This window comes from Polypterus senegalus, chromosome 10 (genome assembly GCF_016835505.1).
Source record: "Polypterus senegalus isolate Bchr_013 chromosome 10, ASM1683550v1, whole genome shotgun sequence".
NCBI classification, from domain to species: Eukaryota; Metazoa; Chordata; class Cladistia; order Polypteriformes; family Polypteridae; genus Polypterus; species Polypterus senegalus.
The window spans coordinates 35,201,755-35,218,913 of record NC_053163.1 but is presented as its reverse complement, the minus strand read 5'-3'; the positions used below and the strand labels follow the sequence as shown (position 1 = coordinate 35,218,913).

General features: G+C 38.5%; 1 protein-coding gene across 1 annotated transcript in view; it reads right to left on the bottom strand.

The window, feature by feature from the left end:
• The window catches only part of LOC120537070 (glutamate receptor ionotropic, NMDA 2B-like), a 544,803-nt gene that overhangs the window by 298,879 nt on the left and 228,765 nt on the right, over positions 1-17,159 (bottom strand). Inside the window, exon 3 of the mRNA XM_039765704.1 lies at positions 8,581-9,179. Coding sequence (XP_039621638.1) covers positions 8,581-9,179 — 599 coding nt within the window. The remainder of the gene's footprint in view (positions 1-8,580; positions 9,180-17,159) is intronic.

The following is a 17,159-nucleotide window of genomic DNA, read 5'->3' as shown; positions in this document are numbered from 1 at the left end:
GAAAAAACACACCATCCTATTATCTGACTCCAGTCGGCAACTGAAAATTGTTCATCAAGTAAAAAACACATTGACAATGACGTTTTTCAAGTCCTATTAAGATGATGTTAACACATCAAAATCTTTCGCTTGACCTCAGTCACAAATAATTATGGAGGCCTATTGGTATATTGTTCAATATGACCCTAACCTGTCTGATCATTGTCAGAAGCATGCTTGAGGCGCATTAATAGGCTGAGATGGAGCTCATCTGTTTGACCGAACCTTATAATGAGTGCTAGATAAATCATAAGGTGGAAAAAGACAGAGCAGAAACTCAGGAAAACACATTAGATAGATAGATAGATAGATAGATAGATAGATAGATAGATAGATAGATAGATAGATAGATAGATAGATAGATAGATAGATAGATAGATAGATAGATAGATAGATAGATAGATGCCTGTCAGGTAGTAGGTCAGTTTGGATTTTGGATCTGATATGGGTTGAAAGATTGTGAGTAAAAGCAGATTACAGGCTATCATCTATGTATATGTCATTTCATTTCCCCTAAATGAAAAAGCAGCCTGCATTTGATAAAGAAAATATTGTAACTTACAGAGTCATATTAAGTCAATATCCAGTTTATTTCAGCAGGCAGATGCCTCCCTGTTACAGCTACCTGCCACCAGCAGTTGACACAATATCTACTATATCAGTGGTCCTGTGTCCCACATAATTTAACTGGTGAGCTTCTATGGGCCATCTCAAATAAAAACAGTTTATACAGGACATGCTGAAAATCATCTTCAAAAGACATAGAAATTGCTCATTAATAATCTAGGGAAAACAATTGCTTAAAATAAACAGAAAATATGTTCTGCTCCCAGGAATATAAAGGTTACAAAGTATAACTGGCAAATAGGGAGAGATTTGTTTCACCTGCATACAGACTGTTAGGAAAGCTGACAGCTAATTTCAGACCACAGATTTGCTGCTTCTGCAGCTTTTGAAAACAAATGAGCATCATTCAGGAATGGGAAAGACGGCAGATAAAAATAATTGTGAATTCCCGGTCTTTTTGACAACCTTAACCTTGGTTCCTAAAGCAAACATGGCTCTGTTATGTAGTAGTTACTTAAAAATTCTGAACACTCAAAATTGGACTGGGGAGACTCAGTGTATGAGAAACTATACAAAATATTTACATATGATAATATTTGTACAAAAATAATGGCATATGCTAATAAAAGGCTTCCATTTTCTATCATATGTACAGAGGTACAGAGGCACAGTGGCGCAGTGGGTAGCGCTGCTGCCTCGCAGTTAGGAGACCCGGGTTCACTTTCTGGGTCCTGCCTGCGTGGAGTTTGCATGTTCTCCCCGTGGTTTCCTCCCACAGTCCAAAGACATGCAGGTTAGGTGCATTGGCGATCCTAAATTGTGCCCTGTGGTGGGCTGGCACCCTGCCCGGGGTTTGTTTCCTGCCGTGCCCTGTGTTGGCTGGGATTAGCTCCAGGTGACCCTGTAGTTAGGATAATGGATGGATGGATGGATGTACAGAGGGAGCCAGAGCTTGCACCAGCCTTTTCACAAGTGCACAGATCCTACTTTAGTAACAATGGAATCACTTTAGTAATTTAATAATCACAGTTTTGGACCTCATAAGGGAGAGACTTTATGCTTTAAGGTACATAATTTCAAACTCTGTAATAAACTGTATTAAAAAAATTGTTTCATTTAAACCTTAAATGACAACATAATGTGCACGCTCTGAGGATTTTGCACATTTTTGTGTCTAAGGAAAGTCTTTTTTTTAAATCCAGATATTTTGCATGCGTCTATGTGCATTTGCTTAAGTTTAAAGCTAATTGGTTGAAGGCAAATGACAGAACCAGAACAACAACAAATGTTATTCCAGGAACAATAAAGTCCCTGCAACATCATACTGTCCTTACTGTAAAGCAGTTAAGTGTAAACTGAAAATGACATTATACATTCAAAGAAGTGGTCATTGTGACTGCATACTTCAATATCTGCATATTACAAAATTGCACATTTCAATATCTGTCAATTTTCAGACTTCAGATAGTCAGAGAGGCGAGATTGCGTTGGTTTGGACATGTGCAGCGGAGAGATGCTGAGTATATTTGGAGAAGGATGCTAAGGATAGAGCTGCCAGGGAAGAGGAAAAGAGGAAGGCCTTAGAGAAGGTTTATGGATGTGGTGAGAGAGGACATGCAGGTGATGGGTGTGACAGAGCAAGATGACGAGGACAGAAAGATATGGAAGAAGATGATCCGCTATGTCACCACCTATAAGGGAGCAGCCAAAAGAAGATGAAGAAGATAAATAGATAAAACATTACAAATGTAATAAGCACCAGTGCTTCTGACACAAATTTGAAGATTCCTACCAATGAAAATGCGTCAGTCTTTTGGGGACACGAGTGTATCTGGTTAGAAAGATTTCAAAGGATAGCAGACCCTGTCTCAGTAACTTGCACGGTCCAGTTTTAAAATGACTCTGTGCCTCATCCAGTCTTTTCTAAAAATGCGGACAACTTCTCACTGCAACATTTTAAATGAGCAGCGTTCTTATGCTCTTGCTCAACCCAACGAGTGGAGAGAATCGTTTCCAAAATCACTTATCTGAAGATTCAACCTTTCTGTTTTTGTGTTTTTTCAAAGAAGACACTATCAAAAAACAGATTGTAATAAGTTCATAATACAATACTGGACAAACCCTTTGATTTAGAAATATTTTGGGCAAAGATGGTTTACAGTACAAGACTCAAGTCTCCCTTTAATGCCTAGGTATAAATTGTGATGCCACACTTTCTAACTTCACTCTGTCATGTCTTCCAGGTGGACGATTCTGATAAATAGCAGGTTGTCATAGCTGATTTGCTGCTAGGTTGATGGGGTCAGCAATAAGATTAGATTTGGCTAATTTTTTTGGACAATAGAAAACAAAATAAATGCATTAGACAAGCTGCATATTGCTTGAAATTAGCTTCTGATTCTTTTTAATTTTATATGCAAAAATGCAGTGAGGTTTAAGGCTGACATCACAACTTGGGAAAACCAGGTAACGCAATTAGCTCAGAATTTTTTGACTGCTGGCTACCTTTGAAGAAGTGCTCACATGAAATGTCCCACTGGTAAGCTCTTATCTCTATCATACAGCAAATGAACGTAGCAAATGATGTTAACTTGTACATGGGTATGGTTGGTTGGTTATTACGTCTACAGTAAAAAGGCAGAAATTACTTTAAAATAATGGCTACGGATAAAAAGTCCTCTCAGTTAGTGTGCTTATATTTTTGGTCTTTTTTTTCACAAAGAATTGTTTCCTCCATCTTTGAAACCCAGCCATCCAGGGCAGGGTCCCGGGAGCCTTTTCCAGCAATCATCGGCCAATCATCAGGCACTAGGAATAATCCCTGAACAGGTCACCAGTCCACCACAGAGGGACCATATACATGCAAACACAAACTGGGGCCAATTTAGCAGCACCAGTTCACCTAAGCTGTATGCCTTTAGACTTTGAGAGGACGACCATGAAGACACAGGGAGACTATGCAAGCTCTACACACCTGGAATATATAAACCCCAGTCTCCTTTTTGTGAGGCAACAGCACTAACCCTGTGCCACCATGCCACCTTGCTAATTGTATTTTGCTGTAAATGTGCATTAAGATATGAAATGCAGTGTGATGTTGTTTGCAACTTTAAATATTTTGTTACTTCTCACTGCATTCCTGCTAGTTTTGTCTTTTGTGCAAACTCTTTAAGTAAGGCCATATCTAAATGTGCATGAAACATACAGTAAATGTGGGAGGTGGCAGAGTTAAAGATGTTAATATTTGCATTGGGTGTGACGAGGATGGATAGGATTAGAAATGAGGACATCAGAGAGTCAGCTCAAGTTGGGAGACAAAGTCAGGAAGGCCAGATTGTGCTGGTTAGGACATGTGCAGAGGAGAAATGCTGAGTATATTGGGAGAAGGATGCTAAGGATAGAGCTGCCAGGTAAGAGAAAAAGAGGAAGGCCTAAGAGAAGGTTTATGGATGTGGTGAGAGAGGACATGCAGGTGATGGGTGTAACAGAACAAGAAGCAGAGGACAGAAAGATATGGAAGAAGATAATCCGCTGTGGCGACCCCTAACGGGAGTAGCCAAAAGAAAAAGATTAATATTAATGGTTGAAAATGTGCATGTAGCGAGTTTGACTCTGATAAAACTGATTAAAAGATACCAAACAGGTTGCCCGTGTCCAGTTTAGCATTAATTTAAACTCACTTTCTTTGTTTTCTTCATTATGGTTTCTACATGTTTTAGATATCTAACCCAAAATCTCTAAAACTTTGCACATTTTTAATGTTTTTACCTGCAAACCTCATTGTTTATTGCTTATGGTGACCCTGAAAATAACAACATCAATTAAACAGTTTGTGCAGTCATTAAAAAAAAACCAGCAGGAATTACCATGCTCTTTGATTTTATGGTCAATGGCCTTACAGGACTTTCAACTTGATACAGGGTTCCAAACAGAGATATTCCGTGCTAGCAGGATGCGAAAGTGGAACCTGAAATTTATAATGTCCTATCAAACAGATACGTTAGACCTGGAAATGGTCAAAGCAGCCAATGTCATAGCAAATTGGTTACAAGATCTCCATACAGGGCAGGCAGAAATGGCAAGTCAGTGTCTTTGTGAAGCGTTCATTTAGGTAAAGCTCCATTTTAGGGAGAAGGGCAGCCTGGGAAAATTCATTTTAGATCACAACTACTGGAATTGATCAAGTTTGGCAAGTAAGGATTTTTTCTCATACCCTATGTGGACATTAATTACTTGGTCATTTTTGCAAAACTACAAGTATTATGAACTATTACTGACACCTGTGCCCCATTAGAATGGTCAGTTTAAAAGTAGTCTACACTAGTAAAGATGGAGGAAAAACAACGAAACAGGATACCGAGACAGACAGACAGATAGACAGAGAGAGGCAGTGTGGGTACGAGGCAGCTCATTCGTAGGTGGTGAAGGATCAGAAAACTAGGGTCGGATCATCCCCACTGATTAATTATTAAGGACTGGGAATGATCGAGGTGGCATCCTACACCAGGAATCCGAGATTTGCCAGAGGTGTGAGAACGAAGGAGGACAGTCGACCCTGAGCAGTCTGGCTGGCACCCTGTAGCGTAGCAATGGATTGTGCAGATTGTGCAAAGCACAAGGGCCTACAAGCTTGAGGGCCTCACTTGAGATCATATAAATTAAAAACAAAATGAATAACTTAAATCACTTGCACAGTTCGTTGTGTTAATAATTCACAGTTTCAGTGACATGTTTGCACCATCACCAGGCAAGTCCAGTTCAATCCATGATGATATTACGTATTCGGCAGACCTACAATTTACACTACTTTAGATTTTGGGAGTTAGGAGGCTCGGAGCCTAATCAAAGGCACAACACGTCCTAGTCTGCCTTACAGAGATGTGTACATTCCCAAATTTGGCAACCTTTGGCGTCCCGTAGCAGATGTGAATGAAAGAAGTTTTGAAGGACGTCACATTAATAGTGTAAATATAGATTATTATCGAAATTCAAACTCGTAAACAATAAATCATAGCAATTCTGTTGTTAACTTATGGTCCCCATTAGTCGGCAAACACCAAATATTTGAACAATTTGACTCTTTTTATACTCTCATCATATGACGCCATGTCGGCCAGTAGCAGCAGATCCGGCAAACATTATTAAAGTCATGCTGCTAAACGTAAGGCAAGCCTGCAACAGGAATTGAAAAGCGCTAAGCTTACCAAGATTTCTACCTTTCCCAAAACTGAGCACAAGCCAGAGGTGGTAACTGAGAATGCTGATGCTGATGAATAATCGCAATGGTCGCAAGAAGGTTATGCAAACAGTGCAGTAATTGAAATGGTTGCAACTGTACCGAGTCTAGAAGTAGCGATACAATGGCTTCAGATCAGTTGCTATCTGCTAAAACTGTTAAAAATGGAGAAACTACTAAAGAAAAACAAGCAATATATAAGACAAATCAATCTCCTACCAACAAGGTAAATTCCATGGAACCATTAACACCTCACTTTATGATGTCCATTTTCTCAGAACTTGTGTAAAACAGGTTGATTGTGTAGTAGTATACTGTCAGCCGGTGTTGTCGTTTAAATTTGTTACAAATTGAAATTGCTTTATTTTATAGCACATAACAGTTTCTACTTTCTAGCTTACGTTACATTTTAATCATCTTCCTTCGCAAAGTTGTCTTGAATAAGTAAGTGGGTCCACATCTTACATATTTTAACGTACTACTATTACCCACACCTCCCACATTCCATTCCCACAATTTACTTTATTTTTTCTAACTTACAGCTGCTGTAATAAAGCGATTAATAAAGTTATTACAAATTCCATTTAGAGAGCCAGTTTGTTTGTCACCAGCGTGTGATCTGATAGTGTCACGGACAATACTGTCCAGCCGGCCCCTACGATATAGTTATGAATAAATTACTAACAGTTATACTAAACAGGAGGGGCACACCTCAGGGCGCTGCACAGGGACCTTCAGCAAGCTAGCCATGCCTCTGCCAGCACCACTTGAAGGCAGCTAACACAGGGGTCGGGTAGTGAGGACCGTGGCTGATTATGTCTTCGCCAGCCGAGCAAGCAGTGGGTGAGCTGGCGAGACAAAAATGGAGTGGTGCTGGACTCGTCTGACAGAATATGAAGGACTCAATGGCAGTTGGTTTTAATCTGGATTTTAAATAGACGGACCATCACAGGTTTTTATGGATTATTTATTTTTGAAAACTGTTTTGATTGACTTTGTTTTTGTAAAAGCACTGGTCACTTTCGACCTACCTCTTGCTATATGCGAGTGTACTTATTTGTCGGGCTTGTCCCTCAGGTATGTTATCGGTGGTAGCAGGTTCAAGAGGCTCCCCAAAAGGACCAGGTAGCATGGAGCTGACCTGCACTATCACACTCCGTTATGTTTTTTTTTATCGTGGTTGCCTGCTATGGCACATGATACTACTGCTACATTGCCAAACTATTACTCCTGCTAATAGTAAGTGACACCAGGATAAAAATATTTAGTCTTTTAAACAAAATGCCTAGCATGTCCTTATATTTTATATAATAACACACATGGAGTGTATGGCCAGTCCTTCATATTTTTAGAACAGTGACTTTCACTGTGACTTCGTCTAGTAAAACCAATTACAGACCTCGCAGAGGTTTACTAACTGTTATGCTGTTCAATGGATTTTTTTGCTTTCCTCTCCTCTGCTGTCAACTGGCTGTCCGTAATTATGCTTTTGTTATATTTTTATAATTGTATGTTAATCTAACTACAATTTACTCAGGTTCACTATATGCGTTTATGCATCCATGTAAACAATGTAAAGTTTAATTATAGTGATGAGCAGACCCTTCAGAGTTTGCGTCGATGTGAGTTTGGCAAAATCACAGAAATGTCTGAGAACTTTTCCAAACTCTGTAAAATGCATTGAAGTTCATGGGGAAGGGGGAACTGAACACGCGTTGAGTGGTTCAATGAAGTTTTAAGTGTCCCAGAGGGCTAGGAAAAGTCTGCCAACTATGATGGACGGATTATGGCCCTGAAATATGTGCTCTGAGCTTTGAGGCAGGAGTGCGCGTCATCATGCTTTAAACCACAAAAGACGCAAATGAAACAAATACCACAAAAACAAAAATACAACAGCCACAAACTAGCAATAAGTAAATAAAATATAGCTCACTATGCTCACAGAGTTCCAGTGTGGCACTGGCTCTGTCCATTATTAAGATGCAGCTCTGGGCACAGCTAGAAGATCTGCTTGGTTTCTGATTTATCTGTGCAGATACATTCATGAAGAGGAAATGTCTTGTAAATAGTAATGCATTTTTTGTTTTTATTATTTCATAGTGTGTGTTCTTTGTTATCTGATGAGAGGAGGCAGTAGGGAGTGCTCCTTTAAGGCTTGTTTTTAGGACAGCTAGGTTAATTTGTTTGGCTCAATGCTATAAATCCAGTGACAGTACCCCTACTTTTCTTATTATGGTCAACAAATGTACCCCTCAGATGAAAATACTGCAAGTTTTTTATTTATTTATTATTGAAACAACCACGAGTGGAAGGGCGGAAATTCCACTTTAGAGACACAGGAAACGTTGGCAATAATTGTTCAAAAATAATGGCATATGCTATAAAATGCTTCCATTTTCATAGCTTCCATTTTCTATCATAGGTACAGAGGGAGCCAGAGCTTGCACCAGCCTTTTCACAAGTGCACAGAACCTACTTTACTAATTTAACAATCACAGTTTTGGACATCATAAGGAAGAGACTTTATGCTCTAAGGTACATCATTTCAAGCTCTGTAATAAATTGTGTTAAAAAAATTAGTTTCCTTTAAACCTTAAATGACAACAACGCGATATGCAAACTCTGAGAATTTTGCATGTTTTTGTGCAAAATCAAACAAAAACAAAACAAAAATTGAAAGCATTAAGGTTTAACTTTAAATTGTTTATATCAGCAACTTGCTTATCTGTTTGTCTTACCTGTTGAGCATACTTGACTGGTAAGCCATCTTATCCTGGGCATTATAACAGCTTGTAATGGGTTCTGGAATAAAGCCATGGTCAATCCGCATGGTGGACGCTGCTGTGGTGATGACTGCAATTCCATCTCGAACTCGGTCATGCAGGCTGTAATCCCATTCATCGTAGGACACAGAGATTAGTCCAGTTGGGAATTCAGAAGGAACGTTATCGGAATCCCCAGTCACTAAACTAGGCACAATCCAGGTGTACCCATAGCCAGTCAAACCCACTGAATGGGCCACTTCAAAAATGTAGGTGGACTCCTCCTTTGTGCAGTAGAGAAGAATCACAGGACTCTGAAGTTTCTTCAACTGATTTTGAATCTTTGAATCTCCATCATCCATGGACATGTCTAACAGAATGACCTCTTCAAGCTCCCAACCCACAAAGCTGTTTTCAATTGTGCTGCGTACCTTGTTGACAAAGTCTTGGTACCCAGGGAAGTATGTGGTGACAATAGAAAAGATGTACCAATCATATTCCTCCATTATATTTAGCATAACTGAAGCCTGTTGTTCGATTGAAGGACCAAACTGAAAAAACATGGAATGATCATCCTGTGAAGGAAAAAAAAAAAAGAAAACTGCTCAAAATGATGAATCAATCGCCATTGAAAAATCCACAAATTTTCCTTCACAAGCAATACCTATTATGTCAAAAATAAAAAGAACAATATTTTACACTCCACCCTCCTGAAATATAAAATTGCACTGCCAACCAGATATACTCAAGATAAGTAAATGCATGATAAAAAGCATTATTTAACTGATAATTTTCAAATGATAGGTTTCTTTTGTCAAATGAAGCCACAATCTGAAAACTGGCAAAATTATTTTATAAGTGTGCAGACACACAATGCACAGAACAAAAAATGTTCTTCACAGTGACCCTCACCAGGGAAAACTGATATGAAGATGAGATGATAAAATGTTATTTTCTGTTATATGCTATATGTTACTAAGGTAACTAGTTATAGTATAGAGAAAAGACATACAGGATATCAGTTAATAAATAAATAATTAAATAAATGAAAAACATTAAACTAAAGTGTAAACTAAGAAAACAAACCTAAATACAGGCCAACATAGACTTTCTCTGAATAATTCCAAACTGAATCTGCAGTAATACACTAGTCAGTTACTTTGCAATTGTGATGTTACTTCTCTAATTTAACTAGGTGGCTCCGCCCCCTGCTCACTTCGCTCGCCCACCCCCAGATTTGGTTAACCGGATATCCAATTTTAAGAGGTTGTTATTTTCATGGGAATTGTTACATATGCATTATTTTCACATTTACTTTAAATCTTTAGTAAAAACAATATTTGGAATTAAGTTTTCTTAAAGATTGTGTTGAATTTTGTTTGGATTTTCATCGTGACAATGCAACGTATAACTGCCTGTGAGTGAATATCGTTTCTTTCTCTCTAATAAATAAAATGACTTTTTTCGAATGTTTGTCCATGTTCTTTCTTCTTCGCTTGGTTGTTGTTGTGTCATCTAGAACATATAAAATTATTGTCCTGATAAAATTTATAAGAGCTGAGAGTGCAGAAAGTGTCTGACAAAAGCATTCACACGACTGAGAGGTTAGATGACTGTGGTCTTGTTTGAAAATAGTTGTAAGTAGGTCGTGACTTGAAAGAATCTCATGTTAGAAGTCTCCGTCTCACGGGACTTCATACCGCACCAACTTATTTGGAATCTTTTAATTCTCGTTGGCAACACGAATTAGACGATCTACAAGTCTCCGACTTAAAGTTTAAATCCGAACAATATACTCAATCTCTTGTCGCTGTTCCATTATTTCACCAAGTAGTAATTTCCATTTGTTTGCCCTAATGTGATCTTTCCCATCCTTTTTTTGAAACTTTAGAATTTTCGTACTTCCGTTATCCCTGACATGCTCTGCATGTGTACCGCGCCAACATTTTTGAATTCTTTACGACGTTCCACTTTGTCATCTACTCTTTGTCCTTTATTTCCAACCCCGGGCATGGACTCGTCTCGCAGGACGTATAAATGTCTCTCCAAGAAAATCACGTTTTGCCTCCTTACAAGATTTTTATTTTATAACAGAGAGAAATGCTTTTACAGTTCACATAATTTTTTCTAACCTGAAAAAAAAAACCAATAAAATCATTTTGGTGCCTCCATTCAAAATAAAGATATTTATATACAGACATGTTCATGTTTTGCTTTTAAATCAGTAGAAACGCTCACACAAAGTAGGGCACTGACCCTTTAGAAGTAGCACATATTTATTACTGGTTAAGGAGTCTGAGATGCCAAAAAACTTCACAACATAAAAAAAGAATGAGTCGTGTAGCTGCAGAGGTCTCTATCAACAGCTGTCTGAATTTGCTCTGCCATGACAGGGAGGTCAGAGGTAGAGGATAAATATCAATGAATCAATTTTATTTACATAGCGCCTTATTTGTCCAAAGTCGCCACAAGGCTGCTTAAGATAAAACTCCACCAGGGTAGAGAAAAACAGTACAATACAAAGGGTGTAGCCTATTGTAAAAAGAGCCATTGATGTGTGTATGTGTGTGTGTCTGTATTCATTAAGTAAAAAAGAGTTCACAGAAAAAAAATATATATAATGATATATATACTGTATATATAATGTATATGTAGTATAAAATACATACAACATAATCCAATTTGATATTTTTTCAGTTAAGTTTAATTTATTTTTGTACAGCACTCTTCACTAAGCACATGCTTTGCATGTCTGCACAAATTTACAACTACCAAGCACTTACAGTGAATTGCCGAACCTTACAACATTAATATACATGAATTCTCAAACTATTTAAAACACACAGTAATATTGGAAACTGTCACTACTACCACCTGGACATCAGGAAAATGCAATTCAATTTCTATAAAGGTTAAGAATTTTTCTTCTTTGGATAATAGGAAAGCTAAGTGAGGAAGTTTTTTTTCTCTGTGTTGCAGACCTGATCCAACTCATGCCAAATCACGTTGACCACTCAAAATATTATTTTTATTTAGATTTAGATTCTACCTAACAGGCTAACCAAAATAAGTGTTTCTTTTGGTATCATTATGAAACACAGTTATTTGTTCTGCAAAGAGCTTTGTGATAGAAGGCCCATCGTTAAAGCTGATTGATGGCTTGCTGGGTTGATGGAGAAGGTAGCACTGGTTTGTGGTTAATTTATCAAAGGGATGTCTACTGGTCCCGGGACTCCGTTTTACCTTTCTAAATTTACTGATGACCCACAAAAAGCATGTGAAGAGTGGGGTTGGGGGTTCAAGGTGGGAAGGACGTCCCCTTAATTAAGCGAGCACAGTTAGAAAAGGGGGAAAAAATCATGCAGTGTTGTCAATCGCTTCATTGGACCAGTGGGGAAGGGTCACAATGGTAACTTGTAACACAACGATGGTGGCTGCGAAAGGCTGATTTGCTGTATATGCAGTGTGCATAAGCTCTTTGAGCTAAAATCAGTTTCTTCTCAATGTCCATGGACATTCTGTTAGGTTAACTGGTGACTCTAACGTAATGCAGATATATGACTGTTTGAAAACAATTTTAGTTAGTCAGTGTTCCCTTTTGCTTTCTTGTCCCTGTTCTGTTACAAGCTCGTAAATAATTGCTCACAAACATTATTTGTATCTTCGTTAACAGTAAAAAAAAAAATAAAGAAATCAAGATGAATATTCCACAGACCCAAAAAAAAAATACATTTTAAAATCTGCAGACATTTGTGCATTTTCACATACTTGGCCATACACTTTGGATGACATTTTACATTAAGCAATAAACATTAAAATGTCTGTAGTATATCTAGAATATCTGCTGGTGTCATTTCCATAAAAAATATACTGTAGCCTCTATTATCTGCAATGCACGTCTTTTTATGTGACATTTAAATGCATTATTTCATGACCTATACAATACCAGCGTGTAAAAAGCATACATGAAGACTTTGATTATTTAACACTTTACTCTTAAGGAAAATTAGTTTTGCTAATGCAGGTTTCCTTAAGAGAATATTTGGGGAAAAGGAAAGTGAAAAGAACCTTCAGCCCTTATAGCAATACAAAAGGAATCTGTTAACTAGTGATGCTGCTTTAATTGCAGACAATTTGCTAAAATCCTACCGAAAGGATGTTTGTTTCACTAATAATTGCTACAGATTTATTTTTCACTTTGACTACAAGATCTTCACTTGTGTCTTTTATACTCTTCTGAAAATTATCCCACCAGGCTGGTAACTCACTGAAAGCGTAAAAGCACTATTTGATAATGTAAGGATACCACTCATTATATAACATTTTAAAAGAACTTTGCCCCTTATTTATATGTGTTTGAAGGCACAGTCACTTTATTAAAGTGCATACAGAAAGCGTCCAACTGTTGTCGGTTTGCAGTTGATGGTGTAATGAGTTTGTGTTCTCGAGTTGAGATGCTTGCTTGTAGTCCGACAGCTTCATCCCGATGTTTGACTGGTAGACCCATCGCATTTACGAATTGCAGTGCTTCACTGGTAGGTGAGCAGGGCAAGTGCCGGGTGCTGCAGAGAGTCGGCTAGGTGCGTGAACGTGAAGCGCGACGCGCATAAAGGGTGTAAAGAGAAGGGTGTTAGACTCTGGTTAGGTGATATTTCGATTCGGATAAAGCCAGTTTATTTGCTAGATCAAGAGGAGGTCAGGTACCCTCACTTCAGTCAGGGCAGGACTTAAGCTGCTGCAGGAAGATTTACATGCAGGGAAAGAGCCATTAGTCCCTCCTGGTTTGCCAGGGTGAGAGAGATTTTTTTTTTGTTCCTTTAATTTCAAGGGCTGATCACTTTTAACCCTTTAAGAAGGGATTTCTTTTCTTTTTTGGGATGGGGTTTCTTTTTTAGGGATGTGTGCCTTATAGTGGTTGGAAAATTGTTATTACAGTTGTGATGGACAGCCAGGTCCCATGCCCGGCCGGGACGCCCCTGCTGCATATGTTCCGGTGGAGCCACCATGGACAGCTCAGTACTTCCCCCGGGATGCTTGGGGGCAGTTGATTCCCCAGTCTCCTGCATGGCTCCATGGGACATGGAGTCCTCCACAACCTGGGTGGGAGCTGGGGTGGCCGCTAGGGGGTGCTGCCAAGACTCAACAACCTGGCTGGACGAGTCATCAGCCCCACTCGGAGGTGCAATTGGGACCAGGTGGTCAAGCACCTGGAACACTTCCGGGTGGGCTATGAAACGGGCCAGCCTCCATCACTAAGGGGCCAGAATCAGGAGGAAGAGGACGAGGCTGCCTGGGAGGAGTGGTGGTGCAAGGTGGAGAGTTGTTTGTGGAATTGTGTAAAGTGCTTTTGGGACTGTGTATTGCCTGTGGGTCACGGGGAAGACGTGCGCCCACGGGTGAAGAAAAATAAAAGCCTGTATGAGTTTTACACGTGCCTCTGCGTAAGTCTGTGCTGGATCGGGCGCTATATAGCGTCTTTCACACAGTTTATTATTTTCTTCATTAAAGTATTTTTTGCATTTTTTGTAATTGTTTTTATTGAACACTGACTTGTTTGCAATAATTACACATTTTTGATTACTGCATCTGAGGTGTCTACAATGAATCTTGGACTTGATTCTCTGTGTCCTCGATATCCTGATAAACACTTTAAATTTCATACAACATTTCCTGTATAGAACTATTCTACCATACTTCCATTGTATCTTGACTGGATTACTGCAATTAAAATCTCATCATGGTAATCCTGAAGAAAAATATTAACAGTTTAAAATGACATTGCCAGATTTGTGGCAAGGATCAAAACTAATGAACCCATCACCCCTCTACTGGCTCCAGTGTATTGGCTTCACATTTGACATTGTATTACGTTCAGATCTCCTTTACTGAATTTCAAAATCTTTTCAATTCTACAAACCTCCATGCTCAATATAGTGACAAAGTGAAGATTTCTGTTTATTATTATGCAAAACATACACTTTTATGCAGTATTATACAGAGGGAGAGGATTATTTGTATTGTTTTTTATATTACATTTCTAGTCTAGTTTACGTTGCCTTTTTATGATATGGAAAATAAATTCATGGAAAAGACGTGTTACAAGAAAAGGTCATCGAGGTTGATTATTATTCATGGCAGCTTTTTATTAGTTATGCTGTCAAATATCCAAAAGTGTGGAACAGAATAGACATAGTTTGGATAAAAGACACAGAACTGTCTACTGTTTATTTAAGCCTGTTAGGCTAGTGAAAGGAACCACTATAAATCTTCTTCTTCTTCTTCTTTCAGCTGCTCCCGTTAGGGGTTGCCACAGCGGATCATCTTCTTCAATATCCTTCTGTCCTTTGCATCTTGTTCTGCTGCCCCCATCACCTGCATGTCCTCTCTCACCACATCCATAAACCTTCTCTTAGGCCTTCCTCTGTTCCTCTTCCCTGGCAGCTCTATCCTTAGCATCCTTCTCCCAATATACTCAGCATCTCTCCTCTGCACATGTCCAAACCAACGCAATCTCACTTCTCTGACTTTGTCTTCCTACCGTCCAACTTGAGCTGACCCTCTAATGTCCTCATTTCTAATCCTATCCATCCTCGTCACACCCAAATCTTAGCATCTTTAACTCTGCGACCTCCAGCTCGGTCTCCTGCTTTCTGGTCAGTACCACCATAACCACCACACATCATTGTGGAGAAATATTTTATTTTATCTATTGTCATTTGCTTGTAAAACAATAAAAATGTATTTAAATGTTAAAGACATTTCCTGCCGATAATCAGCACTAGCAGCATATAAGCTCTGTCTGTAAGAGCCATTCTCCTAGTTCTATAAAATGTATGAATATTTACTAGATGATAATGCATAAAATATGGGAGGTTCCTAAAACCCCCGTGAATAGAATTGAGTTGGTATTTTCCTGTCATTTCTTAACAGTTATGAGTAAACAATGTTCTTTAGTAAGTGTTTAGCCTTGCCTTGTGTAAGGTACAGAGGCATACGGTTTTTTAACCGTGTCCTTGTACGTGTTCTTGTTTGAGCTCACGTTTGTGCTTATGCACGTGACCGTGCCTGGGCGCATGTCTATGTGCCAACGGCCTAAGGGCCTTTTGAGTGTGAAGTAACTTGTAAAATAAAAGAGTTTTGAACCGTATGTTTGAAGCATACAGTAGAAGAAATAAATAACCTTTAAGTAAAGAAATAACCAAAGCTTCATAAGACAAACTAAGTTTATAGAAGATACATTTTTCCTTTTTTGCCTTTATTCTTTGTGTGTAACTATTTTTCTTTTTATTCTTGTATGGATTGTTTGCCTTTAACTTTCACTAAATATTTTTAAAACGAACTTTTGGACTGAGAGATTTCTTTGACACGCGTCTTACCCGTGCCTGACTTCGCCTTATACAAAGGCAGCTACAAGCTCAGACAGACAATTGTCTAGTTAATCATTTTTTTACAGTAGTTCATAGAGCACAATGTTAAAGCTTAACTAATGATCTGATATATCATGATCTACTGAGATCTCAAACACACATGCCTGCCTTTTACTAACAGATTATCTTCACCAATTCCAGACTTAATTGCCAGAGCTTTGGATAGACAACATAACAAGGTGGTCACGCAGCAGCAGGGTAACCAAGTACACTTTAAAAGGCAGCATAAGCCTCAGCCATTGGTGTTGTAATTTGCTGGAATGCTACCGGACTCATTTCAATCATTTTTAATAATATAATTTTCAATTTCTTAGCATGGATTCTATAAAAAACTTACAGAGAAATTAATTTGTGTCTCTACAAACTCAAATGGTTAGGAAGTGCATGGCGGAACCTTAATATTTTCTGGACAGTAACATCATTGATTAAGACCTTCCAGGTCATTGGCTTAGCAACGCAGTAGCAACCGCTAAACAAGGTATCAGTGCCCATAATAAACATGGCATTGAAATAATGGAAAAATAATCTAACAATGGTAAATTAATTTTTCTGAAAGGATTGGTTAAGAAATTTAAAGTCTTCACATTTTGTGAAACAAAAAAGTACCTCGAAAATAGAAGGATGACAAAAAATATAATATGAAATCATACCATAAAAATAATTTTCCTGCACTTTGTATGACTGAAAGGATCACTGCCCAGATTATTGGTGAAAGCTGTACTGGCACCAGTCATGATGCACTTTCAACTCACCTATTTCCATCATGACGACAAAAAATGGGGTCTTTCCCTGTCTTGCAACCCCAACCTTTTTCCCATTTATCTGTTTACCAGTTCAAGGAATTACATTTATGCAGTATGCCTGTGAATGTGTTCGATATTTGCAGTGTACAAAGAAACACCTTAACAAAAACCACAACACTGCAGACTCTAATCTCATTGTACGTAAAATTTCATGTTTAAATTTTAGCACTTTGAAGGAGTCATGGCTCTACCAATTTTATTACTGGGCAGCAAACATACAAGCTATAAAAACCTGGACACAAATAGATGGGCTTTGTCCGCAATAGAAATAAAATCCTGCAGTACTTCTTTATATTCTTTATATCCCTTGCTTTGTGCCCCAATA